This window comes from Camelus ferus, chromosome 6, assembly GCF_009834535.1.
Source record: "Camelus ferus isolate YT-003-E chromosome 6, BCGSAC_Cfer_1.0, whole genome shotgun sequence".
Classification (NCBI taxonomy): domain Eukaryota; kingdom Metazoa; phylum Chordata; class Mammalia; order Artiodactyla; family Camelidae; genus Camelus; species Camelus ferus.
This window is the reverse complement of record NC_045701.1, coordinates 5,891,296-5,919,141: the sequence shown is the minus strand read 5'-3', so window position 1 is coordinate 5,919,141 and position 27,846 is coordinate 5,891,296. Positions and strand designations below refer to the sequence as shown.

General features: G+C 43.5%; 1 protein-coding gene across 6 annotated transcripts in view; it reads left to right on the top strand.

The window, feature by feature from the left end:
• Positions 1-27,846, top strand: part of TLN2 (talin 2) — a 396,032-nt gene that overhangs the window by 206,339 nt on the left and 161,847 nt on the right. For all 6 annotated transcript variants that reach the window (XM_032481038.1, XM_032481036.1, XM_032481034.1 and 3 more), the window contains 6 exons: positions 17,260-17,431; positions 19,146-19,243; positions 20,728-20,857; positions 21,649-21,801; positions 23,558-23,700; positions 25,262-25,389. In XM_032481038.1, the coding sequence (XP_032336929.1) occupies positions 17,296-17,431; positions 19,146-19,243; positions 20,728-20,857; positions 21,649-21,801; positions 23,558-23,700; positions 25,262-25,389 (788 nt within the window). In that variant the 5' untranslated portion in view covers positions 17,260-17,295. The remainder of the gene's footprint in view (positions 1-17,259; positions 17,432-19,145; positions 19,244-20,727; positions 20,858-21,648; positions 21,802-23,557; positions 23,701-25,261; positions 25,390-27,846) is intronic.

Below are 27,846 nucleotides of genomic sequence, written 5' to 3'. Positions count from 1 at the left end.
CCTTTCTCCCAGTCCTGGCTTCAGCCCTGCCTGGGTCGGTCGCCCCTCTCATGCTCCTGGCTTGGCAGCCACAATAATGGAAGGAGACCCTTAGAGCAGCCCAGAGCCCAGCCCCAGTTGCTGCTTACTCGCCTTTCTTAGGGAAGGTGGAGGCCTGCGAAGGGAGCTTGGAAGCAAAGCCTTGCTTCCTTGCTTGGAAAGACCTGAGCATGCTTTCTGCATTTCGGAAATCCTGAAGGCAGGCAGGTGAGCGCAGGGTAAGCTGTGCTCTTTTACTTGGCTTGGGTTCCTGCAGCCCTTGGTGGAGAAGGTGGTTATACTCTTCAGATCAGGGATAGGTCTTCAGTGAATGGAAACTGGAAAGGAGATTATTACAGATCTATGTAGTTTTGGAAATAAATAAAATCTTTTTGAAACATGGAGCTGTGGAATTTTAACATCAGAATCAACCCTGAGAAAGTTGAGATCCACTGAAAGAACTGAGCAGACTGAGTGCTCTTATGGCTGCAGCCCTTAACCGTCTTTGGGGGTGCTGCTGTCCCCTGAGGACTTGACGACAAGCAATCAGGCTCAACATGAATTTTTCAGAGGGCTTGCTCAGTGAATTCACGTTTATGCCAGGATGCCTTCTGTAGCACAAATAATCATCTCTCATTTTTTTTCAAGTTGGAGAGTTTTATAGTAGGTCTTTTTAATAGCTATACATAAATATGATGCTATGATGGTAATGATGCTAAAGCTTGTCAACTCCGGCTTCACTGAGTTGTAGTGATGTGAGAGCCCACAGGGGTAACAGTAATTGTCCATTACCCCTTCTACCTGTTCACCAGCCAAACAACTGTCATTTATCTCTCTTTGTATTTCTTTTCTTTAGGGGAGGAATACCTTTTAGAATTCCACTTTTTTTTTTTTTACCCAAACAGAGCCTGTTAGGTATTAATAATAATAGTAACAGCTAATACTGTGGTTAGGCTTTTCCAGCGACAAGGTCTTTGCTGTGTGTTATTTTAGGTGAGTTTTGCGTGAACTGACACTCAGTGTGCATTGTAACTCTGGAATAGCAAGGTCACACAGACCCTGAGTGATGATCCTGCCATTTAGACCCATGTATCCTATCTTCAAGTCCAAATTTGTTTTCTCCGTTACATGGTTTGTCTCACTGTTAGTCAAGACAGTGGATGGGGTATAATCCCAAACTCCTAATTTATCCCTCCACCTCCCGAAGCCCCCAGGAAATCATAAGTTTGTCTTCTATCTGTGAGTCTGTTTCTGTTTTGTAAATAAGTTCATTTGTGTCATTTTTTTTTTAGATTCCCATATAAGTGATATATGATACTTGTCTTTCTCTGCCTGACTTTACTTAGTATGAAAATCTCTAGGTCCATTCATGATGCATCTTTTTAATGGCTGAGTAGTATTCCTCTGTGTGTGTGTGTGTGTGTGTGTGTGTGTGTGTGTGTGTGTGTGTGTGTGTGTGTGTGTGTACACACATATATACCACATCTTCTTTATCCAATCATCTGTCAGTGGACACTTAGGTTGCTTCCATGTCTTTGCTACTGTAAAGAGTGCTGCTGTGAACACTGGGAAGCATGTATCTTTTTTAATTAAAATTTTTTCTGGATATTTGGAAACTCGCCTAATTTTTTAATGGAGCTGTAATTTCTTCTTGATACTTGTTCCTCAGTGATAAAAAGGAAGGAAACCATATGGAAGAACTACATTTACCTGTTTATCAAATAGTTGCTGAAAATCTGCCCAGTGCTGAGGACCATAATTGTGGGCCCTCTAGGCGCTCACCATTATATGTAGAAAGTAGGCTGAGAAACAGTTACTCAGTGTTGAGGCTTTATGGAATGCCTGCTCATCTGCCAGGCTCTGTGCTAGGCCCTGGGGTCATGGTGCACTGAGTCCTGGGTGGTGAGCACTCTCTGAGAGAGGAGCAGGGGGTGTGACAAACTGAGTCTTGAGTGAAGAGTAGAGCTTCCCCTCAGGTTGAAGGGTGACTTCTCCTGACACCATCTGGAAAGCCACCCTTCTCCCTTATCTACTCAAACCCTGTCCTTTGTTTAAGGCTGTGCTTGTATGTCACCCTCAGCCTAATGGTCCCAGCTGACTATACCCAAAGCCGTGTCTTCATCCCAGGAATACCTTGTCCCCTTGTTATTAGTGTCTCCTTTTTCTAGGACTCTTTGGTTACCTCTCAGGAGAGTCCTCTCTCTGGGTGTGGGTCATATGTGTGTTTTGAGTGTTTAAGCCCACTAAATGCAGGTCCAGCCTTATTCTGTCTCATTTTTCCCCCTAAAGCACCCAGCACAGTATCTTGTACATGATAAGTGATTGGTAACTTGTTACCAACTGACCCATTACCAGCCCCCTCTGTTCCTTTCACCGTAGTCCCAGAATGTGAGTCTTGATGCCTGTGTCCATGAGATACTTGTGCCCTAGGCAGTTATTTCTACAACTTAGGGTAATCGTGTTGAATGTGAGAGGGAGATTTCACAGAAGGTAATGAAAATAACTCAGCTGAGGAATATTTTATAGAGTTGCCTGGCATAAAAATCCCTGAGGAGCTTCCTGTCTCTTTGGAGGAGATGATCTTACAAGGAAGAGAGCCATTCAGTTTCATCAAGATTGAAGGAACTGAAAGTGATCTTGTGTTGTAGTGGAATTTATTTAAATTCCTGAAAAAGGGTCTACCATAAATAAGGGCAAAATAAGTCAAACTCAAAAAATAGAATTTTACCACTTCAATAAAACGCTTAATGTTCCATATTTACTTGTAAGAATCTTAAATTCTACGTGTCTTCAGTCATACCATCCTACTATGAGAAGCACTTTCCACACTGCGATCTAGTTTTGTTGGGTGGTAGTGTAGCAAGGCCATGGATCCTGGAGGGAGATATACCCAGGTTAGAGTCCCGCCCCCAGCAACTACTCTTGTGACCTTAGGCAGAGTATATCCATATACATATGCATTTGCATTCACTAGTAGATGCATTTACACCTGCATTTACATGTCCATAAACAAAACGGGGATTACTGTGTATATTTGACTGTGTTGTCAGTCAGTTTATGTCAAAATTATACTAATAGCCCATGTTTAGGAAACTTGTACTAAGTAAAATACGAGTGGGACTATAACTAGCCTGGCTCAGTGTATTAGTTTGCTAAGGCTGCCGTAACAAAGAACCCCCAGTTAGGTGGCTTAATATGAATTTGACTGTCTCGTGGTTCTGGTGACTGGAAGTCCAAGATCAAGGTGTCCTTCCTAAGGACTGTGAGGGGAGAATCAGTTCCAGGCCTCCCTCCTTGGCTTTTAGATGCCTGTCTTCCTATGTCTCTTCCCATCATTTTCCCTGTATCCATGTCTCTGTGTCTAAATTTCCCCCTTTTAATAAGGACACCAGTGATTTTGGATTAGGGTTTGCCCTAGTGGCATTTTGCCTTGATTATCTCTATAAATACTCCATCTCCGAATAAGGGCATACTTTAAGATTCTTGGGTTAAGACTTCAACATACGAATTTTAGAGGTCAGAGAGGGGACACAATTCAACCCATAACATTATGTGAGGTGTTGTGTTGAGGACAAGACGTGTATCAGTTTTGCAAGCCAGACACTGACAGGTGGCAAAATATTACAGAATAATTCCTGTAGGTGAGTCATTCACACTTTCAAGGTCAGGAAATTCTTCAGTCCTGCATTTCTCTAGAGATACTTATCTTTGTCTCCCTCTCTCTTGACTGACCTCTGCATTTCTTCTGTTATTTTTCCAACTTTAGCTTAAGTTTTGTATTTGTTCTCAAAATTGTTTTCCAAGAAGTAGTCCAGGTTAGAGAGACAGATGATAAATATGACAGTATCTTAAAATAATACTTTTAAATACTATGCTCTACTCAGTCATGCTGTCAAGGGGTTATCCTTTCATGTCATAGCCCCCGGGACATGTTTATTTCTTCCCTGTGCTCTTGATGAAGTAAAATTTATGTACACAGACTTAAATTTGATTTGGTTTTGTCATTTGGAAATGTAAATCTTATCCATAACTCACTGATGAAATTGGCAAGACATTTGGTTTGGCTTTATCATATTAAGTGTAGGAAAATGGTACTCCATCAGAGCACTTCAATTTAGTTAATATCTCTTTTGTAATTCTGGTTTGATCTACTAGGCAGTTCTGGAAACTTGGGCTTACAGAAAGCAGAGCATTGATATTTACCATACACATCCATGCTATTTTCTTCAGTAAAGTCTAGTACAATCCTTTCGTCTGTCTGTCATTTCCACTGTTTGCAATATATTTTAAACTGTTGTTAAACATCTTTCCTCTGCCTCTCTTCTGTAAATCTGGTTTATTGCCCATGCCAGATGTTTTCCCCCTTTTCATGCCTTTGTTGACTTGTCTTTCAATATGGTCCCTTGCAGCCTGAGCCCCTGCTAGCAGGATCGTTCTATGGGGTAGACTGAACTATAAAATCTAGATTGATTATTGGCTTTCCCAGTTGTTTATGCATATTCATTTAGCTAACCCATAAATCAAACTGCTGTTATCTGTATGTTCAGTTTTCATTTTTCCTTCTTGCCATTACATCTTCTGGGTTGCTCTTTAAAACCGTTGGTGATTCATTAAGAAAATAAATATAGCTTAAGAAAGTCTGAAACAAGGAACAGGAGTTTGTAAATGGAAAAAATCTGATCACAGCCTTATTTATAACCATGAAAACTTACGAGTCGCTGATGTACACAAAAACAAAGATACAGCAAAGTCACGTATGATGGCCTTGCATTGCAATGTTATGCATCTATTTAACGCATCTATGTAGAACAGTGTTTCTAAAATCTTCGCAGCACCGTGGAAAATGATTATTGTGAAATTAGAATGGGGGAAACATCAGGATCCAGAATTATATAGAATATGTCATCTAAAACTATGTAAAATTAGGCATAAACAATGCCAAGGAGATATGTGAAAGTGTTAGCAGTGCTTATCTTTGGGCAAGATGGGACCAGACATGCATGTGAAGTCAGGGTTCTGGTAGACCTGCGCTTAAACCTCCCCTTGCACCGGTGTTTTCCTTTTGCTTAGGAGACACAAACTCTTAAGCCTAATTATCCGGAGTGAATAGGACTTCTCTCATTGATTCATTAAGTCAAGTGCGTAGTTTGTTGTATGACACATAATAATGCAGCTGGTGAAAGTTCAGTTGTTAATAAAAAACAATACCCACCTCACTCATTTTACTGTGCTCCTAGCATGAGCCCTGCATTTATTTTTCCATGCCTTTTTCTGTTTTAAACAGCAGACGATCGGAGGGGAGCTCCCAGAACAGTGGCCTGTGTCAAGCCGTGTAACCACTGTGTCCTGGTTGCCTTCCCTGGGGGGAAGCCCAAATTCTTTAGCATGGGGTTATGTTGAAGATTCAGTGAGTTGACCCATGAAAAAGGGCTTAGGACCACTGCCAGGTGCATAATCACTTATGTGTTCCTTGCCGTTTTTTTATTTAAGAAATTAAAAAAATAAATGTAAGTAAGTATTCAGGAGAATGGGAAAGTTCTAGCAAAGATTTATATATCTTGTAGAGAGCTGGGCTTGCTGACGGCTAAGTCTGAGATTTGGGATACCACAGGCTATATTAATTGTAACTGAGACTTCGCAATTTTTAGATATAAAATGAGGGTGATCTTAGAATGAGTAGCCACAGAAAATGAGGCTCCTTTGGAAAATCTAATCTCATGAGTAAATGCTGAGACTGGGGCTCTGATAATGCGCCGATGGACTTTGAAGCTCCAGAAATGTAAATTTTAGTCAAATTCCTTGGTTTGTTTCCATCCTCCACATAAGTGCCAGATTTCTAGGTCTGGGCTCTAACAGAAATGCACTTCTGATTTATGGTTAATGGATTAACACAGACATATAGCAAGAATATGTTTTTAATACTCTCTTTTTTCCTTCAGAATCCACCCTTGCCAAAACCATGCACTAGTACCTTTCTGAGTGATGGATGGCACTGGGGTTTTGGAGCCTGTGATTGCCTGGTCTGAGGTCAGCAGTGAAAACTCTTTCAGTGAAAGAAAATGGAGCTAGGAAGTGGACGGTTTCTTGACTTTCCTGAGTGAAACCAAACGTGACGGTCTGCGCTGTCCTGTCACAGCTGAAGTCTGCACTTGGCAACTTGCCTTCAGCCCGGTGTACACTAATTTAGCATTAAATTCAGCACAAGCACAAGGAAGGTGACAGGGGGAGCTTTTGTGCTGTTCTTTTCACACATTCTCCCAGGTTCGTCAGGAACACACTCGTATGTTTTTCCCCATATCATTGCAGAACAAAGCGTTCTCTCTCCCTCTAGTTTTTTTTTTTTTTTTTTTTTTTTTTTTTTTCCCTCCAAGTAAAAGCTAGGCTGTCTGTACCCACCCCGGGGGTGTGTGCCTATAGTGACAAAGCTTGTGTTTATTACCATTAGCAGTAGCCTAGAGAATCTGCTTTCTTGGGATGTTATGGGCTTGTCACCAAGGGACAGAAAAAATAATGGGATGAATTTATTCCCAGTTACCCAAATGAATGGTAAATAATTCATGGTTCTCCTGGTTTTGACCTTCACTTTCGTTTTTCTTCGGTTTTTTTTTTTTTCCTTAGAGCTGACCTTTTATTTCTCTATCATATCTATTTTTGTAAGAAGCCGCAAATCATTTGAATGAGTTCAGGTATAAAAGAATTCAAAATCAGAGTTAACTGTGGCGCCTTCTTCCTTACTTTAACTCATCAGAGGAAGAAAGTAGCAGGACTGAAAGGGAAAATCCAAGAGGACTAAGTCGTGGATGATTATTCCACTGTCTGGGCGAGCACAGCTGAACAGTGAGGTTGCTGGAAAGCCATCTGATGGGAAAGGGTGGTATATACCAGACACATGCCAGGAAGTCACCTACCTTCCAAGGTCTTTGGTCTTTATCTGTGAAATGGGACTGCAAAACAAAGAACACCGAATTTCCTTTGTAATTTGTTGAGCACTTCAAGTGGAAAGATGTCCATGCAAGTGCCATGGGACTCCAGTGCCAATGGGCAGGAGGTGCAGCGTCTCCTGGGGTTCCAGTGAGAACTTCAGCCTGGGAGAGGAGAGAGAGTCTGTCGTCTGGGGTGGTTGGAAAGACTAGTTTCTGCACGCAAAGCTTGATGCTGGTGAGGAACCAGGAAGAGCTAGAGAAGCAGGGTGGTGCATTTGAGACAGATGTATGCCACAGAGGCGAAAATAATTGAGTTTTGCAGGGACTGAAAATCCATCTAAAGAACAAGGACCTACTGTATAGCACAGGGAACTACATTCAGTTTCTTGTAATAACATATAATGGAAAAGAATCTGAAAAGAAAGTATATATGTATGCATATGTATAACTGAATCGCTTTGCTGTACGTCTGAAACTGACATTGTAAATCAACTACACTTCAATAAAACATTTTTTAAAAACTAAAAAAAAAGAAAAAAAAGAAAAAGGAAAGAAAATCCATCTGTTTTGTTAAAATAGAGTTCTTTTTTTTCTTAGCTTGTTTTCTTTTTTTTTTAACATTTTTTTTATTGAGTAATAGTCATTTTACAATGTTGTGTCAAATTCCAGTGTAGAGCACAATTTTTCAATTATACATGAACATATGTATATTCATTGTCACATTTTTTTTTTCTCTGTGAGCTACTTACAGTGTGTGTGTGGGGTGGCAAATAGGTGAATGGGGCCCTGACCCTTGAGCTAAGCAGTTGGAGCCTGATTTAACCCATGCATTTCAAAATCGGCTCTAAGCAAAATGGTAACACTGTGAACACTAGGTGTCTGTGCCCCTTCCTTTTAGCAAGTCTGCCTGTGTTTCTCTGCTTGTTGCCCTTTTTCAACAGTGCCGGATTCTGGATTGCTCTCCAGTAAACTACCCCCACCCCTCAGAATTTCCCGGCAATTAGGAATCATCTTTTATAAAGGCCAGCTCTCAATTCACTTGCTTGAAAGGTTCTGAAACTTAACTTTCTAAGACAGTGATAAGTGCAAATACCTACTTGTACAGTGAAGTTTAACTGGCAACAAATCATTACGGCCAACCATACACTTAATGATGGAATTTCAGATGCCAGTGCCAGGTGCTGAATGGGGATGGGAGGGTGAGTCGGAGGGACCTTTGGAGGGCTCTAATCATACCACGTGCACAGCTAGCCCTGTACATTGTGGCAGCATGGGAGGGTCTGGTTGTCATTTGCTACCAGTGTGACCCTGAGAAGATCTGTTGATCTCAAGATTATAGTTTTTCATCTGAGTCTGGAAAACCGTCTCAGAGGCTTTCCCCCATCACTCTAGTCCCCATGGTGGGCATCCTTTAGTTCTCCTGGTAGAGTTAGAAATGCTGCCTGCCCCTCCATCCATGCATTAAATAAACATGTACTGAGCCCATCTTTCTGGCAGGTACTTAATGGTGAGCGTTACCCACGGTCCCTGCCCTCCAGTTGTTCCTGACCGATATGAATTTGTTCTTTTTTGAGTTTCTCATTTGCCAGACTGGAGGACTTCATCTTGTGACCTGTGACGTTAAGCTTCTGCGGTCAGTGGAAATGGTTGTGGATGAGTAGGAATAGTTGGGTCTGCTGGCTGTCTGCCCTTTGTTCCTCCTTTAGTCATGATGTTAGTGTGAATAATTCCTAATGACTGATTTAGAAAAATAAAATCGTTGAGGTGTTTCCATGGTGTACATATTAATTCCACAAACATTTACTGTCAGCTGTGTGTGAGCACTGTGCTTCGGGCCTTGCGGTTCAAAGGTGGCCATAATGATACAGACCTTGCTCTCCGAGGACAGTGGGGGAGATGGACCTCTCATGGCAAATGTGTTCTTGATGCTGTGTTGTATGTATATCTTATTGCTGGTGCCACGGGGACAGGCGTGTAGACACAGTAGCAGCCCTGTGGGTTAGGGGACATTTATGAGGTGTGCAAAGCAGCCCTGGGTGCTAGCCACTTAGCCTGGTCTGCAAAGTTCACACCTGTGCAGGTGGTTAATGATTTCTTATGCCCCTTGACCATCTGACCTTTTAATGACAATTATTTCTAGTTGAAGTATTCAAAGTCAAACAGTAGTCTTGGCTCCCTCTGGCTCCCCGCAGGAGCCCTAAAGAGACGTTCTTACGTGAGTGTTCCCTCTTGTTTTCTGTTCTCCCCACCCTGGTTGCAAAGGGCAGCATGATCATCCTGGTCTGTTTCTAAGTGGGCTGCTGGGCACATGGAAAAGTCACATCAGCTGTGTCTGCTTACTCTTTGCTCCGAGCTGCTTGTTTGCTGGGGCTCTCACGAGCTGTGGGTGTGGAGGACAAGGGGAACCTCTCCAGTCAGACTGACCTCTGAGTTCTCACTGGTTGGGAAGAGAGGTGAGGGCCCGGTGGGGAGATACGATGGTTATCTTAAGAGATGCCTGTGGCTGCCTGGGTTCTTACTTGTCCGATGAGCTTTTCCCCTTCCCCCCTTACAGAGGAGCAGGTCCGGGGTGGACAAAAGGGGAGGCTCTTTCCAGCTTATTTCTTTGCGAGCAGAGTTGTTCACAGGAGACTGAGATATAAACACAGCTGAATGACAGCTTTTATATAGGTCCACATTTTATGCTGACTTTCAGTCATGTGATGCGTGCTGTTAGCAAACAGGGCTGTATTTTGCCTGCTGAGAGGGAAACAGACCTAAAGAAGGGGTTGGGCACAGCAGTCTTCTAAGGCGTCAGTGGCTGGAGGCAGATGATGGAGTGGGTGGTAACTCTCAGTCTCCTAAAGGTTCAGGGCTCCATTGAGACGTGGTGGCCTGGTCCTGCGGTCCCGCCAGCTGAGTGCCACCCCTCTGCTGTATGGCCGAGTGTGCAGAGCCATTGGCACCTCACAAGGTTGCTCCCGGGCAGAGGACGTTGACAAGCCATGGAGCAGGCGCCTGTTGTGATGCCAGCCCTGCCCCTGAGGGTGTGATTTTTTTCCCCCTCTTTGGGTTCCTGGGTTGAGGGAATTCACCTGACATTCAAGAGAAACAGTCCAGGTCCTGGGAGTTACCTGCTCTACAGACACACTCAGTGTCACGGCTAATCCTTAGTTCTGCATGTAGAGAAATCATGTCATCTGATTTGAAGAAGGATGAACATAGAAACTGTGTAGTGGCTAGGGTTACTAGACGGTGAACTCCATCTGGGCAGGAATCCTGTCTGTCTTTGTCGCCTAGTGCCTGAAACGATGTCCTCTGTATGACAGATGCAGAATAAACCGTGACATGAATCTGGCAGCTTAGGTGGTGGCTGGGCGTAGTGGGTGGCTGCCAGTGTTTCTCCGACCCCTACGACTAACACATAATAATAACAAACCCTGACTCGGTACTTTCTGTGTGCCTTTGACAGGTATTAACTGATTTAATTTTCTAGCAATCTTATAGGTAGGTTTATTACCTATAAGATTGAGATAGCTCAGGGTGGCAGCTGGTAAGGCAGGGGTGAGGCTGGAATACTTCGTGGCCCTCACTTACCAGGGGAGAGATCCCGGGGGTGGTTGCCCCTCTTGACCAATGGTGGGCGTTTCTTTCCGGGAGGAGGCGGTCTTGGCCAAGTTGGGCTTGTTTGTTCCAGGGTGCACTGGGGTGAGCCCGGGCAGCCCGCACTGCTGCCATCATCCTGGACTGTTTACAGCTCCCTGGGACTGGAGAGTGTTTACTTTGAAAGAAGAATGTCTGGGTTTCACCACGGATTCCATTGGCTCATCGTCCACAATGGATGGCACAAAAGGGTTTCTGTCTTGGTCCAGGCGACCTTCGCACATACAGTCAGGGCCAAAATGGTCAAGAGTGAGAAGAGGTTATGAAAACTAATTCTTGCAGTAACCTATAAGGATAAAGAATATGAAAACGGTTATATGTATGTGTATGTATGACTGAAACATTATGCTGTACACCAGAAATTGACACTTTGTAACTGATAATATGTCAATTAAAAAAAAAAAGAAAAGTAATGGTTGTTTTATGACTTTATACCCTGTCTCTTAGCAAAAAAACAACAGGGACTTAAGTTCCAACTAAATAGCATACATTCAGACTGGGGCAAAAGAACAAGGATTGGATCAGAAAATAGAGACAGGTTAGACTGTAACAATATTGCAGCCAGCGCTACACCCACTGGGCTCTCAACCTTCCTACAGCCAAACCAGAAGAGGAAACCTGGTCAGTTGTCCCAGGTTCCCAGCCTGGAGGGGCATGAGTTAGCAGGAGGTTTGAGGATACAGAGGAGCAGAGAAGAGGGTCTGCTGGAGTCAGGTTCAGCACTGCGCTGCCCAAAGACCATCCCAATGGAGAGGGTGTGTCACATTTCACCACTGAGTGTTGTCCCGACTGTGTGGTTGGCTCAGGTCTTGCGTGGATCTCTAGTGAGACTTCTCATGAGTGTTGAATGCATGCCCATCTTTCGCTGCCATCTCTAGGTTGTTCTGTGTTTTAATCCTGCTTTCTTTTTGCCACAAGTCGGGACACTTTATTCCAACAAGTGTCCATTCTGCACGTCTCTGTGTTAAGAGTAGAGGTAGAAACAGCTCATTGCCTTGCTCCCAGTGGGATGATGAGTAAATCCCCCCGCACTCTGGTGTCAGACCTCACTGAGGTTTTCCTTTGCAGGGGATCTGGTTGCAAGAGAGCAATGAAAGTACCTTGACTTTATATGTAATTTTGTGGTTTATAAAACATTTTTAGGTACATAATTTGCAATTTTAAAAACATTCCTCTGAAGGAAATTGTCGGTCTTGTTTGATGCTTTGTGCTTTGGAACACTGAGTCATAAAAAGGGTAAGCCAAGGGTAAGAAGAAGAAATTGGATCCTTTTGGTCTTCAGCCCCTCTGCAGAGATCTTTCAGAGTGAATGATTGGGTTTTTTTGTCCTTTGAGTCATATGTTCCCATGAAATGATAACGATGCTTTTTGCAGTAGTTCTGAGACGGTAGGGAACTTGAACATGAACCACGTAGTGTGTCCCTTGTTCTGTTGAACATCTGCCCTGAGCTCAGGGTAGTGGCCTCCATTCCATGGTCTCCTTTGTGAGATGTCAGGGTGAGGAGACAAGGGGAAGACTTGGCCAAGCACCTGGGCTCTGCCGGGAGCCTCCTTTCATAGGAGCTGGTCTCTTCCTGCTCCTTGGAAAGCAGAGGGAGAAGGTCCAAGGCGTTGACAGACCTGGGGTTGAACCTGGATCACAGACTCCCACCCTTTGCTTGAACGAACACTTGTCCACTCTCCCTCTCCCCTCTCATGCACACCCGGCAGCAGCGTGTGCGGTGGGACACCTGCCTCCAGGAGGGGCACTTAGCTACCTGGGAACTGCTCCTAGGACTGTCATAAGGAGGAAACCACGTCTGTGTAGATACTGTGTATGTAGGGAGTTTGCAGCAACCACATGGTGACCTGCTTCTGGATAAAAAGCCTTCAAAGCATAAATCAGAGCTAGTGCCTATTCCTCCGCCCCCTCCAGCAGGCCTCTGAGCTCGCTGTGCCAGCATCCTCTCCTCCCCTGTCCCATGACCCTGCAGCTCCAGCTTTGTCCCCTTCTAGTCTCTTCTTATCTCTGCTGCCAGGTTCACTTGTCCTGAGTCCCCAGCTCCGCTGAACTGTGAGTAGCATTTAGCTCAGTGGATCTCTCCCTCCTGCTTGATGTGCTTGCCTCCAGCCCCACCCTCTCTCCATTCTCCTCCCTCCCCTACCACCAGACCTCCCTGCAGGTTCCTTCTTGTACTGATTTTAGAACAATGTTCCACGACCCCGACCTCAGGTTTCTTCTCTTGCTCGCTCCCTAAATGATCTTTCTAGTCCCAGGGATTTGCGTATGATGACCCCCCGCATTGTATCTCCAGTGTTGTATTTGACTCTGCTCCACCTCTCACTGAAGGCATCTCAAAGAAACTCATCAGCGACTTTTCACCCCAAACCTGTGCCTCCAGCCGCTTTCCCCAACTCAGTCAATGGCTTTTCCAATTGTTTTGAATAGAGGTGTTCCTTCACTGTCCTACTCTTTCTGCTTTTCTTCTTCCCTTCTGCTGCCCAACTTTCGGGCTTCTCTCCCGTGTTCCTTGTTGATTCTGCTCCCGAGCCCCAGGCTCTGTTCTGCAGGCGCCCTGTTCCTCCCTGTGCCCCTTTGTCCTCGCTCCCCTGTGTGTCTTCTTCCTTCTGAGCTCCCTTGTTGACTGTCTTGCTGTCAAATTCTGTTCATGTCATGGCTCTTTCCCTATGATTGAGTCTTTCTCTCTGCTTGGCTCCAGGCACCATTCATTTGCTCTTCAGAAAGCCCAGTTATTAGCCTGGGAAGGGATGCTACATTCAGGGACCCCTATACTGTGCTGCCTCCTGTTCCCAGGGAATGGAAGGTATGAACCGTCCCACCCTCTCTGGTGCATGGTGTAAACGGCGTCCGTGACGCCACCCAGTTCCATGGCCCTCCCGGGACTGTACCACCAGCTGTGCTCATGGGTCTCTGGTTCATGAAACCCCACAGTTGTCACCAGCCCGAGGGGAAATACGAACCCACGGAGTGATCTCCATCACAGCAAATGTGTCTAGCTATTTCTGGAGTATGTTTTTATTTTTATTGAAGTATAGTTGATTGACAATGTCACATTAGTTTCAGGTGTAAAGCATAGTGATTCAGTGTTTTTGCACATGATACTCCATTATAGGTTTTTACAAGATAGTAGCTATAATTCCCTGTGATATACAGTATGTCCTTATTGCTTATCTATTTTATATATAGTAGCTTGTATCTGTTAGTCCCATTCCCCTAATTTTTTCCTCTCCCTTCCTTCTCCCCTTTGGTAGTCACAGGTTTCTTTTCTTTATCTGTGAGTCTGATACTGTTTTGCATATACATTCATTTGCATTATTTTTTACATTCCACACATAAGTGATACCATGCAGTTTTTTTTTTCTTTTCATATTCTTTTTCATTATAGGTTACTATAAGATATTGAATATGGTTCCCTGTGCTATACAGTATAAACTTGTTTATTTTATATATAGCAGTTAGTATCTGTAAATCTTGAACTCCCAATGTATCTGTCTCCACTCCCTTTACCCCTGATAACCACAAGTTTGTTTTCTGTGCCTGTGAGTCTGTTTCTGTTTTGTAGATAAGTTCATTTATGTCTTTTTTTTTTTTTTTTAGATGGTATTTCTCTTTCTCTTTCTGGCTTATTTCACTTAGAATGACAATCTCCAGATCCATCCATGTTGCTGCAAATGACATTATTTTATTCTTTTTTTATGGCTGAGTTGTATTCCATTGTATAAATATACCACAACTTCTTTATCTAGTCATCTGTCAATGGACATTTAGGTTGCTTCCATGTCTTGGCTATTGTAAATAGTGCTGCTGTGAACATGGGGTGCATGTATCTTTCTGAATTACATATTTTGTGGATATATGCCCAGGAGTGTGATTGCTGGATCATATGGATATTGTACAGTTCAAATTAGATTTCCTCAAATTGGAGCATTGGTTGGTTATATAAATATGCCTGTAAAAAGAGTTAGGTAGAGCCTTTAGTCATACTTCATTTTTTTATGCTCTGCAGATACTGTGTTTTTTATAATCTGAAGGTTTGTGGCAACCCTGAGTCCAGTAGGTCTGTCAGTGTCACCACATTTGCTCACTTCGTGTCTCTGTGTCCTGTTTTGGTGGTTCTTACAATATTTCAAATTTTTTCGTTATTATATTTATGGTGACCTGTGCTCAATGATCTACGATGTTACTATTCTAATTGTTTTGGGGAGCCAATGAACCATGCCCATGTATAAGATGGGAAACTTAGTTGATAAACATGTGTGTTCTGACTTCTCCATTGACTGGCCAGTTTCCCAATCTTGCTGACTCTGCTCGGGCTTTCTTATTCCCTGAAGCACAACAATATTGAAATTAGGCCAGTTAATAACCCTCTAAATGGTCAAGTGAGTGGAAGAGTCACACGTCTCTCATTTTAAATCAAAGGCTAGAAATGATTAAGCTCAGTGAGGGAGGCAGGTCAAAAGCCCAGACAAGTCGAAAGCTGGGCCTTTGGTACCAGTTAGCCAAGTTGTCAGTGCAAAGGAAAATTCTTGAAGGCAAACTGCAAGTGCTAATAGAGAAGTCCTTTATGAAAGGAAGAGTCGATCAATGCAGCAAACTTCATTGCTGTCATATTTTAAGCCACCCCAAGCCAGGCCACCCCAACCTTTAACAACTGCTACCCTGAACAGTCAGTAGCCATCAACATGATCCTTCACTAGCAAGAAGTTTACAACTTGCTGAGGTCTCACAGGATGACTAGCTCTCTTTTTTTTTTTAAGCAATAAAGTGTTTTTTAAATAAAATATATACATTTATATTTTTAGATAGAATGATACTGCACATTTAATAGACCACAACATAGTGTAAACATAACTTTTATATGTACTGGGAAACCAAAAAACTTGTGTGATTCACTTAGTTTTGATATTTGCTTTATTGTGGTAATCTGGAACCAAACTCCCAGCATCTCCGAGGGATGCCTGTATATATGACTTCACAAGGCTTCAATATTGTAGATGGAAAATGTTCGGATATTTTGAACAGACTCTGCCTGTCAGCCACGTGACCACTGCCTAGGCTGTAGTGAGTTAATTTGGGTTAGGGCAGATTCCCAGTGAATACTGCTGTTGTTTGTTGAGAAGTATATCTTGACATGTTTCAAATAGGAACTATTTTCGTGTTTTCACAGGCAGAATTCAGGCAGAATATAAGCAGAGGTCAGAATGACTTTACAGTTGGACGGCCTAAATGGTCGCTTCACGAGAGTGTGTACACCCTGCCCATGGATACCAGAGCATCTGTGTAAACCTGTCCTCTGTATCCAAGTCACCACAGTGGCTTGATGTTAGGAAGCCAGCAGTCAGTGGAGCATGCTGAGAGGTGATGGTCTGAAGGCACCCACCCCTGGGCTGGACCTGGTCTGCCTGTTGTCCTGTCTGCCTGTGGCCACCTCATTGCCTCTTAGCCCTTGCATTCTCAAGTGGGAAAGAGGGGTAGAGGGAACTGTGGTCCTGGTTTAGTACCTGTAGATTCTCTGATAAAAGACAAGAAAGAAATGTGAGCTTGAAATTCCTATGGATTTATGTTATCCATGCAGCTCTAGGACTCTAACAGCTACTAACTGTGAAGTGCCTTAATTTGGTGGCCAGGATGACAGTGAGCTGGGTAAGTCAGTGTTGGTTCCTCAGGGGCAGGGAAGGTGCCTCCCTCTTGTGCCCAAGGCATGCACTGATAGAGGCTGGCCTGGGTTCGGGGGTAAGTGTCTAGCCAAAGAAAAGAACAGGTGGTTGAAATAACCCAGAAGCCACCAACTCAGAAAATGCATTAAATTGTTGGATTTAAAATTTAAAAAGAAAGCATTTATGAAATAATTCAAACCTAGCCTAAGCACCTTTTTACAGCCATTGAACTGGATGAGAAGCAGAATATCCCAGGGGTTCGTCTGAATGAAAAAACAGTTAAATTGGCATTTTCTTTGCTTTGAGTCCCCTGAAGAGTGTGTAGCTGCCTGGCACACCAGGTGTTTAAAATCAGCTTCTCTGGCCTCATTAGTGATGGCTGTGCATTGGCCTGGCATTGACGTCCCCTCAGGATTCAGTTCTTCTATGAATTATGCAGGGCAGATACTTGGCAGCTCTTTTATTGCGGGGAAATGGAAGCAGAGTTGCCAAAGTGCTGTGCTGAAATTGACAGCCTCCTGGATGGGGCTGGACCGACATGCCAGGTCTTCTGGTAAAAGATGTGGTGGAGTTTTGCCATGAAAAGCACCCCAGAGCACAGGTGCTTCTTCCCTGTCCCTAGGAGCTGAGGGTGCTGATGGGGCAGCTTCAGGAGACGGCCGTGGGCACCCAAGGCACTGTGCTGCTCAGCTGGATGGCACTCACCTAGGATGTTCCGTCCCCCCTGAGGAAGCCTCAAGTAGGGAGCAGCCTTGACAAATGAGCCTTGGCGAACTCCCACGGTTCCCTCCTCCCAAGGGGCTCTACCTGCCCCCCTGTGGTACTGTTGATTCCGATACCATGTGCTACTGTCCTCTTCTAAACTTTTCAAAAGCTATTTTTCAATTTATATTTTTATCCAAAGCTTTCTTTTTAATTGCCGTTTTATTCTCTTTCAATTTTTAAAGCTGATTCAGAGTCTAACTTTTTCCTATGAGACATTTGTGAGTATCAGGATCTGTCCCTTTGTGTTTTCCAGACGTTTTCAGTGAGAGTCATCACTTCATCTGGGAAAATGGTGGCCCTGTCCTTAAAGATTTGTGTCCGCCACTGCAATGTGGTGAAGACCATGCAGTTTGAACCGTCTACAGCCGTGTACGATGCGTGTCGAGTCATTCGGGAACGGGTACCCGAGGCACAAACTGGCCAAGGTAGGCCATGGGTCATTTGCTGACTCCTTGAAATGTGTCTGTGTGTTTTCCCTTTAGTAGCTAAGGGAACAGAGGTTCTGAGTGGTACACAAGCCCATTTGTGTGTATGGGTCAAGTGAAATGTCTTCTTATCCTGGACATTACGTGCTTCCTGTGTGAGGCTTGTGATGACAGTGACCACAACTACCACTGAGCCATCATCACCGTCATGACCCCTCCATATGTCAGCAGTATGCTCTGCCGTTTACAAGTCACTTTTTGATACAAAGCCCAATACGGTACAGATGAAGCTACTCTAACAATTACTGCTTTTGTATATCCTGAGCCCTGTTTCACATGCTTGAAAACTTTCCACTGCCAGCAGTCTGAAGAAGATGGAACCTGCCACAGGAGCCAGGGCAAGCCTTATATTTCAAGTACTTCGCTGGGGCTTCTAATCTTTATCTTAAATCTTTAAAAAAAAAATAGTGATAAATGTTTGGTTAAACCACTGACCACTATCATCAGTGGTCACTGTCAGTTTTATTTTCTGTTTCCCTTTGTCTTTTCTCCACATATCCTTTCTTTATTTAGTATTTGACTGACGCTTAAGAAATTGGGATTACTCCTAAACTAATAAACCTGTAGTGTGACAATGGAATAAAATTTCCCTTAAAAATGGGAAGCATAAAAATCAAACATTCAACAATAGTTATTACTTGGTATGGGTCTTCTTGAAAAGATGTTACTCACAAAACTGCTAAACTTTTGCTCCAAAAAGCAGTATCTATGTTATTCCAAACCCTGTTATTTCTAGATTACCCCAAAATAAAAATAGTTTGCCCACATCCCCAACCTTACTCCAAGATCTGGTGATCTAATCATATCTGGTGTTTTGATTGGTTTTGTCCCAGATTTTTAGAAGTTTGGATTGGATCGCTGTATAGTTCTTGTGAAGGTACAAACCTTTATGGACGTTGAAGTTGTTGTTCTAAGAAACAGAGCTCTGGTCCTCATCTGGGTCTCTGAGGTTTCCTTGGATCCCGTTTAGGAAGAGTGAGGTCTTGGGACTGCTTTCCTCCTGCCTCCGCCTTCTTGTACTTCCTGGGTCAGATTAAGGGATTTTTATGAAGAGCAGAGTTTTTAACTCTCCCACTTTACTCGTAATTTGGTGGTTTGGAGAGCGGAGGCTTCATCTCAAAGGGAACGCGTCCTTTTGTTTTGTAATGCCGTGTTGGGAGGACGGAGGATTATTCCAAGTATCAGGTCTTAATTGACTGTATTTCAATTAAAAAAAACCCCAAGAAATGCAAAAAAAAAAAAAAAAAAAAGTCTCCATCAGCCCCTCTTGGCCTAAGTGGCCTTGGGCTTAAACAATTACTTCCACAGCTACCTTGTCATTCTTCGTGACTTCTTGACCTGGGTTTTGTAGCAAGTGACAGGAGACAAAGCCCAGTTTGGACTGCTTTGACCTTGGTGTTTCCCTGCATTGTGGACACAACTCCTGCCCCATGGTTTAAGAAATATGAAGTTTGTATGTGGATGTTGCTTCTGCAGCTTGGCACTTCCTCCTCCTCCTCTGCTGTAGTCCCAGGGGCCGCCTGTGGTGTCAAAACAAAATGTGTCTCTGGTGAAGGAGAGCCCCCTTGCCAGGTCAGCGGACTTGGGGCCCCAGAAGTCAGTGACAGCTTCATCCTCACTTTGTTTTTTATTTTTCCTTCTATTGATCTTCCAGCTTCTGACTATGGGCTGTTTCTCTCGGATGAAGACCCCAGGAAAGGAATTTGGCTGGAAGCGGGCAGAACACTGGATTACTACATGTTGCGAAATGGGGTATGCTGTTGATCTTTTTTTTTTTTTTTCATCCCCTTGTCCCTAGGCCTTCCGTAGAAGCCAATATGATTATGCTTCAAAGAAAAGGAGAAACTCAGCAATCTATTTTGATTCAGGGGCATCTTATTAATAGCTTTGATGTAATGTACTTGTGAGAGCAGTCCAGGTTAGTGATAGAAAATATCAATGGTCCAAATTCCTGAAACTCCACACGGTAATTAAAGCAGCATGAGGTTATGATTTTAAGCTATTTCTACATGCCGTTGTTGGACTTGGTCATTATGAAATACAGCATCTTCCTCTAAGTATGTTGAAAGTGTCCTGGTGACTGGTGATAAAAAGTAAGGATACACTAGAGAGGGGCCAAAAATATAATCCTAAAGGTAGTCAGAGGTTAAATATTAATCAGTGTTTTGCTTTTATACAAGAAAGTTTGTATTTGATGTAAGTTTAATAACGTCAGTAACAATAAAACAAAAAAAAGATTGTGTTAAGGAAGTGGGAAAAAGTAATGAGTAAAAAAGAGTTCACAGGTAACTAGATTCAATAACTTATAATAACCTCTAATGGAAAATCATCTGAAAAATATGTATATAACTGAATCACTTCTCTGTACACCTGAAATGTTTACACAATATTGTCAATCAGTTACACTTCAATTTTAGAAAAAAGTTTTAAATACTCTGTTCAGCTTAACCTCTGAGATGTACTGTGGTTTTGGTATATGAAATAGATGTATCAGATTGGTCATATTCCATAAGTGAGAGTGAAGTATGGTGTGCCAATTAATTTTTCCTTCCATAATTCTGTTTTTAAGAAGTAGTGCGGAGGGGATAGCTCGGTGGTAGAGTGCGTGCTTAGCGTGCATGAGGTCCTGGGTTCAATCCCCAGTGCCTCTATTAAAATAAATAAATAAATTTAATTACCTCCACCTCCAAAAGAAAGAAGTATAGTAAAAGGGGGAGTCTCTATTTGGTAATAACTCTCAAGCTTATTACCCCTGTTTGGTCTTGTCATTATGGTGAAAACCACTTCTACTGTGAAACACCACTACTGTGAAGAATTACAGGGGTGTTACTTGTGTCTTTCATGGCCTATACATATTAAAATTGCTTATAACTGTGTAAGGAATCATTGGAGAAGCACACTACAGTCTCTTTAAAAGACAAGTAGGACTTTTCCTCAGCTAATTCTCGTTAGAGCAGATCATTCACAGCCTTTTAGGATATAGGCTACTTTCACTTTACAGAGGTTACTTTTCAGTAACTGTGAGCTGTAAGTCGGGCTTTTTTGGGTGCAATTTCACTATCAGATTTTAAAGACATCTTTAGGAAAGCAGTTTAGCACTGGAGATTCTGTATTAGTGGCAAAACTTAGGAGGAAATCAGAAGATGCTAGGGAAAATTCATTTTTTGAAGAAAAGTATCCAAGTTTGTTGTCTAGTTTCGCACGCAGTGTGAAATGTCTGTATGATTTTGCTCTAGGATATTTTGGAATATAAAAAGAAACAGAGACCTCAGAAAATCCGCATGCTGGATGGATCTGTGAAAACAGTGATGGTGGACGACTCCAAGACTGTGGGGGAACTCCTGGTTACAATCTGCAGCAGGATAGGTGAGCATTCACGTGCCTAGGTTCTGGCTTTTGTTTTGTTTTTTAATAACATGCCTTTTTTTTTTTCTGCCCCCTGTCAGTGTCTAGACAATTTTGAATATATCCTTACACGTTGAATTTTGTCCAATCCCAAGAGAGTATGTTCATTCTCCTGATATGCAGATTCACCAACTGGTATTGTAAACACTTGAACTTCTCACTGAGTCACAAGTGAGAGCTTTTATTTCCCTTTAAAAGTCAAAAGGAATTTTGAAATTGACAGTAATGTTTTTGATGTCATATAAGTCAGTCTCCCACCCATGGCTGTGATTCTGACGTCCAGGATCTCCTTGAATACCCATGGAGACGGTGTATACAATTATTAGACACCTTTTTTGTCCTAACTTCTGTTGGTCTCCTCAGGGAACAAGTCCGTCTTCTTTCTACATGAAGCCCTTTGAATATCTGAAGAAAGCAGCTCTGCCTGTCATGCAAAGGAAGCCCAGTTCCCTCAGATACTTCTTGCTTGACATTGTCTTGTCTTCCTTTGTATAACCTCTACTTTGTTCCTAATTCTCAAAAATTAGTCAAAAAACTTGAACATGACATTGTGAATGTGACTTAATCTGCTGAAGATGAGCCTTTCTGGCCAGTTACTTGATGTGTGCTCCATGAGTGACCCTGACCCTGACCTTGACAAAGCCTTTTCATCTCCATTGCCCCCAGGGACTCCTTGGAGTATTGGAGGCCCCAGGACGGAGGGGTTGATAACATTGTAATCACTGATCATTATAACCAATTGATATTTTTAGGAATAACAAACTATGAAGAATACTCTTTAATCCAAGAAACCATCGAAGAAAAGAAAGAAGAGGGGACGGGTACGCTAAAAAAAGACAGGACGCTGTTACGAGACGAGAGGAAGATGGAGAAGTTGAAGGCCAAGCTTCACACGGATGATGACCGTGAGTGTCGGAGGAGGGCGGGCGCTGCAGGCGCGTGGTTCTGCCAAGCCTCACTCCCCTCCCAGCATCTCTGTGACCCAGGGCAGGGATTTTGTTTGTTTTATTTCATTTAGAAACATTTTAGCCTGTGTCACTAAAAGATAAAGACTCTTAAGGGGAAAAAAGTGACAATAATACCATGTCGTATCTATAAAGTAATCTCTTAATACCAAGTACACACAGCGTGTTCGTGTTTTCTCCATTGCCTTCTAAAATTTTTTGGTAACAGTTTGTTTGAACTGAGGTCCAAATAAAGTTGAATAATAAAGATTGCTTAACTTTTTTGGTCTCAAAGCTTTCCCTCCATCTCTTATATTTTTTCCTTGCAATTTTTGCAGGGGAGAAACCAGATTGTTATTAGTGTAGAATTTCCTACACCCTGGAGTTTGTTGATTGCATATTTGCAGTGTTGTCTGACATGTTCATCTGACATGTTCATCTGTTCATCTGTCCTCATCATTCCTGAGACCTGGGGGCTTGATCAGATTTGTGTGTGTGTGTGTGTGTTTAGAGACTCCTGAGTACTTCCATTAGAAAGTTGAATTTGGTTGTCTCCTTTTTTTGTGATATTAAGAGCAGTTGATGACAAATGGTCTAGGTTCATTATTTCCTTAGGGGTTGCAAAATGGTAATATAATTCTACCATAGGGAAGTCCGTTTCTACAGCCACAGAGTTAATATATAGAAAAGCCAGTATGTCCACCCCATGTGTCCCCATAACCTGTGCTGCGTGCACCTGGCTGCCTGACCACGCCCCCTCCCCTCCCCAGAGGATCTTACTTCATGCACGTTTCACTCAGACCTTCCCCGCCTCTTAATTTCTTTCATTGTTCTTGCTCTTGCTGCTGCATCGGGAAGATGTCATCATTATCATAATGTTTATTGATCTTCATTGGGGATTTCATTTCCTCCGACTCTCTGTCTCTCTCTCTGTCTTTTTTTTTTTTTGCCTGATTTGATTTCCAGTTGCTTCTTTCCAGATGAGACCTTAGTAGACAAATCCTCAGGATTTTTAGATCATGCATGACACTCTCCGAGGTATTGTGGGAGATGAGATCAATCCAACACATCCCCTGTGCTAAAGTTACTTACAATCCGCGGAGGCTTGCAAGAAATACTTCCTCACAGTGTGTGTGCGAAGCCCAGGGAAGAGTATAGGAATGAGAGCTGTGGGGTGTGTAGAGGAATGAACTATTCCTGTGCTCCTGAGCACCAGGCAAGTGTTTTCTGAGTGAGAGTCAAGCTGGGCCATGGGCGGGATTCTGCCGCCCCCACTCCTTAGTCCTGCCCTCCCCTCACCCTAATTATTTTCATTTTCCTCCTCTTTTCCTCATTAAGGTTAGAGGTAGTAACTCATTATGCTCAGAGTTTATAAATTATTTCACCTGATCAGACTGAAGATCACTCTTGACTTAAAGGATCATGCTAACGTGGTTGTCTTGGTGATTTCCTTATTCCCCGCCCTGCCAGAAGGAAGGGGCATATTATCAATTCATTGCGGGGCTTTACTAACTTAGGAATGGCTGCAAACTTCTCTCTCATTTTCCTTTTGCTGTGTCACAGGGTACACGTGCTCACATCTGATGTAAGAAGTAACTGTAACTAAGTATCAGCATTCTAGAAGCCTGCATCTGTAGAGCGCCCCTATTTTGGTTAACCCCCTTGAACTAAGAGGAAAATTAGATGCAATTCTTTCATATGTCGCCTTGTGTTGCAGTAAATTGGCTGGATCACAGCCGAACGTTCAGAGAACAAGGAGTGGATGAAAATGAGACGTTGCTGCTGAGACGGAAGTTCTTTTACTCTGATCAGAACGTGGACTCAAGAGACCCCGTGCAGCTGAACTTGCTCTATGTCCAGGTACCGTATTCCGTGCTCCGACGCTGAGGGCGGTGAGGTTCCTAGAAGCTCCAGCTGTGGCTTGTGGCCGGCAGGAGCTTGGCCCGGCCTCCGCCCGTGTCTGGGGCATGCAGTTTCCGCGTTTGGTGGTGGTGCAGGTTGACGTCCACCGGGAGCTGCCGGCCATCCAGGGGATGGCCTTTGGTTGGCCTCCCAGCTGGGGTCCTGGTGGCCGGAACCGTCTCGCTCAGCCTGGCTTTGCAGCCCTACGGCTTTCTTAGCTCTCATGTTAGAGTACAAGGGAATATTGGTCAGAAAATAGTACTTCTCATTAACTAAAAGATATTCTCCCAATAGCCTTTTATGTCTTTACCATTAACGCATTGTTTAAACTCAGACAAGTCATTTAACTTATCTGAGTTGCAATGACCTAATATGTAAGAGGTGGGCTTTGCCCTGGTTGGTCCCCAAGGTTTCTTTTGGCTGAAGGAAAACATCCATCTTTCTCCTTTTCTTGCTTTTTTCATTCTTCCCCATCCTCTTTGCCTTTCGTGTATCTACTTGTCTGCTCATAGAAGTCATGCAGAAGTCAGCAAAGTGCACCCATGGTGTCACCTGTGTTTGTAAATAAAGTTTTATTGGGACACAGCTCATTGGTTTACATGTTACATGTTGGTAAATCCCCTTATGTATCACATAATTGTCTGCTTACTGTCTGTGGCAGCTCTCATGTTCCAGTGGCAGAGTTCAGTAGTTGTGACTGAGTCCACAGGGCCTGCAAGGTCTAATTTGCTCACTCTCTGGCCTTTTACAGGAAAAGTTTGCTGACCCCTGAGTTAGTGGATGGAAGGAGGGACAGGGTGGGAGGAAAGAGGCTGGAAGGCTGGAGGGAGGGAGCTATCAGGGAAACAGGAAAATGCCTGTTGGTTGAAGGCTCAAGCCATAGGTTAGAGTGTCCATTGGAGAGTGCTCTGGGGCCATTTAACTAGAGAAAGGAAAAGGGAAAGAAAAGAAATAAAAAGGGTCTGGACATGGGAGAATGACGTCAGATACAGTGGGTTCCGGATTCCAGGACTGCGCGTTTGCTTATCATTTTCCCTAAATGTCTGCCTTACTGAGTTCTTGTCTGTTCTTTCTCTGTATCTTGGGATGGGATTGGGTTGATTTTACCTCTAGATAATTTGTCTGTTAGCTTTATCACTTAGGAACATGAAAAATACAGTGTTATTTCGGTTTCTCCCTGTATGACTCTGGTCATTTTACAAGGCTTTCCCTTTGCCTCTGTAATTTTCATGATCACGTCTACCTCCCTAGGTTATACTCCAGCTTTAGTTTTAATATACTGGATGTTGCTGGAATTGCCTTTTATCTGTAGGCAGTTTTGGGCAAGGACTTGTTTTCCCTTTGCCTTAATTCTGCTCTGCTGTCCTGAATGTACCACTCTGGGTTGGCTGGCATGTTTCCCCTCGTTCCACGGAGAGGGTACAGGGTACGTACACTTGGACGCAGGAACATGGCAATGGAGAGAAGGTGTCGTTCCCCCACAAGCCCCTGATGCTTTTTACTTCCTCTTGTGTTGCAGGCTCGAGACGATATCCTGAACGGCTCCCACCCTGTCTCCTTTGAGAAAGCTTGTGAGTTTGGTGGATTTCAAGCCCAGATACAATTTGGACCTCATGTGGAGCATAAACACAAGCCTGGATTCTTAGAGTAAGTGACCTTTTGTTTTTCTTTTTTCTCTTCTCTCCTTTTCACTGTTTATTTTTGAGCTAGCTATGCAGAGTACACACACTAGGCTCAATCAGTCGTGAGATTGTGAGCTCTTACTCAGTTGAGTATATGATGAATTTTGTGGACCTTGGGGAAAGCGAGGGGCTGGAAATTCAGAGTTGGGGTGGCCGTGAAGACGACCTGCTCCACGTTCGGGCTGCATGTGGTTTCCTCTAAACCACAGGGTCTGCAGCGGCTCTCCCCTGCTGTTGTCCAGGCTGTCTCTGGAGCTGAGAAACTTACTTCCTCCGTCTTCTGAAGCCTCTGTCCATTAGAACATCCCTTCTTTATACCAGGCCAAATTTTGTCATCTTTAATTTCTTTTCAGGACTCCAGTATTAGAAAAAGAGTATGAAAGAGAGCTTCACATTCTTTGTTACAATCTTCTGAAATCTTCATTGCTCTGACAGTGTGATGTATGCATTAAAACTGTCTGTACTCTTTCCACCCATCTGGTCACTGGTTCTGTTTTATAAAATGATGAGAGTGATTTTTTTCTGGCTCAGTACTTGCAGATTCAGTACTCCCGATTCTTCATGGCCCCACCGAACGTGGGCCTGAGGGTTGGGTTTCCTAGAAATGCCCAGCAGACGAGCCCAGCCACCCACAGGCTGCTATTTGTCTGAGGTCATCTTCCCCTCTGTTTTGATCTGGGCTTCTCCAAGGATTTTGTATTTTTCTTCCTCTGATAACATTTTTTTCCTTTATGTTTTTCCCCACCTTTTCCCTCTTCAGCTTCCTCTTAAGTCATATGGAACATTCGACTGAGCCGCAAAAATCACTGCAGAGAGTCTTAACCAGATCAGTATCCTGCTCCCCTAGAAGGCAGCTTGTGGAGGCTTTGCAAGGGCGGACCTGACACGCATGCCGCCTGGGGGTGGGTGGGCGCGCGCCAGCTTTTCTGTAGGTTATGTCAACACGGGATGCACTGAGTAGGTTATCCATTGTATGTGTCCGAGTGTGTTGAGAGGAGAGGATAACATAAATGCTTATTTGGCCCTTGAGCCCACTGTCACTTTGGTGGCAGGTAACTGGGACCAACATATGCCCCTAGGTAAAAAGGGAATCTGACTTCTCTCCTGGCGGCAGAGAATGCCTGGCCAACATGCTGTTGGCTCTAAACTGAGTTGTTACTTTAAAAAATTCTACCCTTGGGTTAATGAATTCCAGGAAGCTTTTCCACAGTGATGCTCTATCCTACAGTGTTCTGTGCAGTGACCTTGAGTCTGAGAATGGCCCTGAGCAGGTCCTGTCATTCACTTTGTTCCGTATTCTCCAAACCAGTCATGTGGCCAAGTGTTCCTCTGGGACTTCCACCCAGTCGGTCTGGCTTCCTCCCTGCAGGAGCCGCGAAAGCCTGCCTTTCTCTGTTTTGTGACACCCCAGTCGCCTTTCCGAAAACCATGTGCACACTGCCTTATAGTGGTTTCACCTTCCTGTGTTCTGCCCTCACAGCTGGCTCCTCAGATACATGTGGTGTCATAAATCTGTGGATTATGGCCACGGAAATTGATAACACCAAGAACTAATTAAGCCCTGGAGGGAGGAAGCATTTTGTTTCTGTTTCTTTGAGTGACTGATGAAGAACAGGAGAAAATGAAGAGAAGATTTATAAGTCCAAAATTTTAAATAAAATGTTTAGTTTTAGGATTTCGTAACTGTAAGCCAGGGTGGCCCTGCTGAGAATGTGAGCCGTTCATTGGGTGCCTACGATGATGCTACCCTGGTCATTTCATTCATGCCTTTTCTCTTGAGCTTTCGGACACATAATTCTCAGGGCCCCCTTTTGAATTAAGACAGCAGTCTATTTTAATGCTATGCATGCAGAAGAAGAAGCAGAGAGAGGAAAAGTGGCTTCTTAACAATTATGTAGAACTTTTCTGCAAGTAGCTTCTGACTTCCACGCTGGGATGTACATCATTTACAAAGAGATTCCTACTCTGAGGGCAAAGTTGCCCCTTTCACTGGTCTCCCAATATGCACCCAAATTAGGAAAGCACTTAACAATGTGATTGCACGGGTCTTTGTCTCACTTCTAGTGTCACTGGTTGTGTCTACTGCGTCACAGTGAATGTGGTTTACCTCCGCCTGCTTGTGTGAGGGTTACAAACAGCATCAGAGCGTTGGTATCTCTCTTACACTGTCTCCTGCTGTTTATGGGCCTGTGGGATGGTGCACACCTACACTGCATCAGAGATGTCCCTTCTCTTAATAGTGGGAGGTAGCCAAGGTGAAGCAGTTGTGTTCACTTTCCTTATTTCTGAGATGGTGGCATGGAGCCCCTGCCTCTCATGTTATGTGGATCCTAACTCAGATTCCAGATTAAAACAAGCTTTTTATGCCTGGTGGCAGTTACTTTTTCTTTTCTTTTCTTTTCTTTTCTTTTCTTTTCTTTTC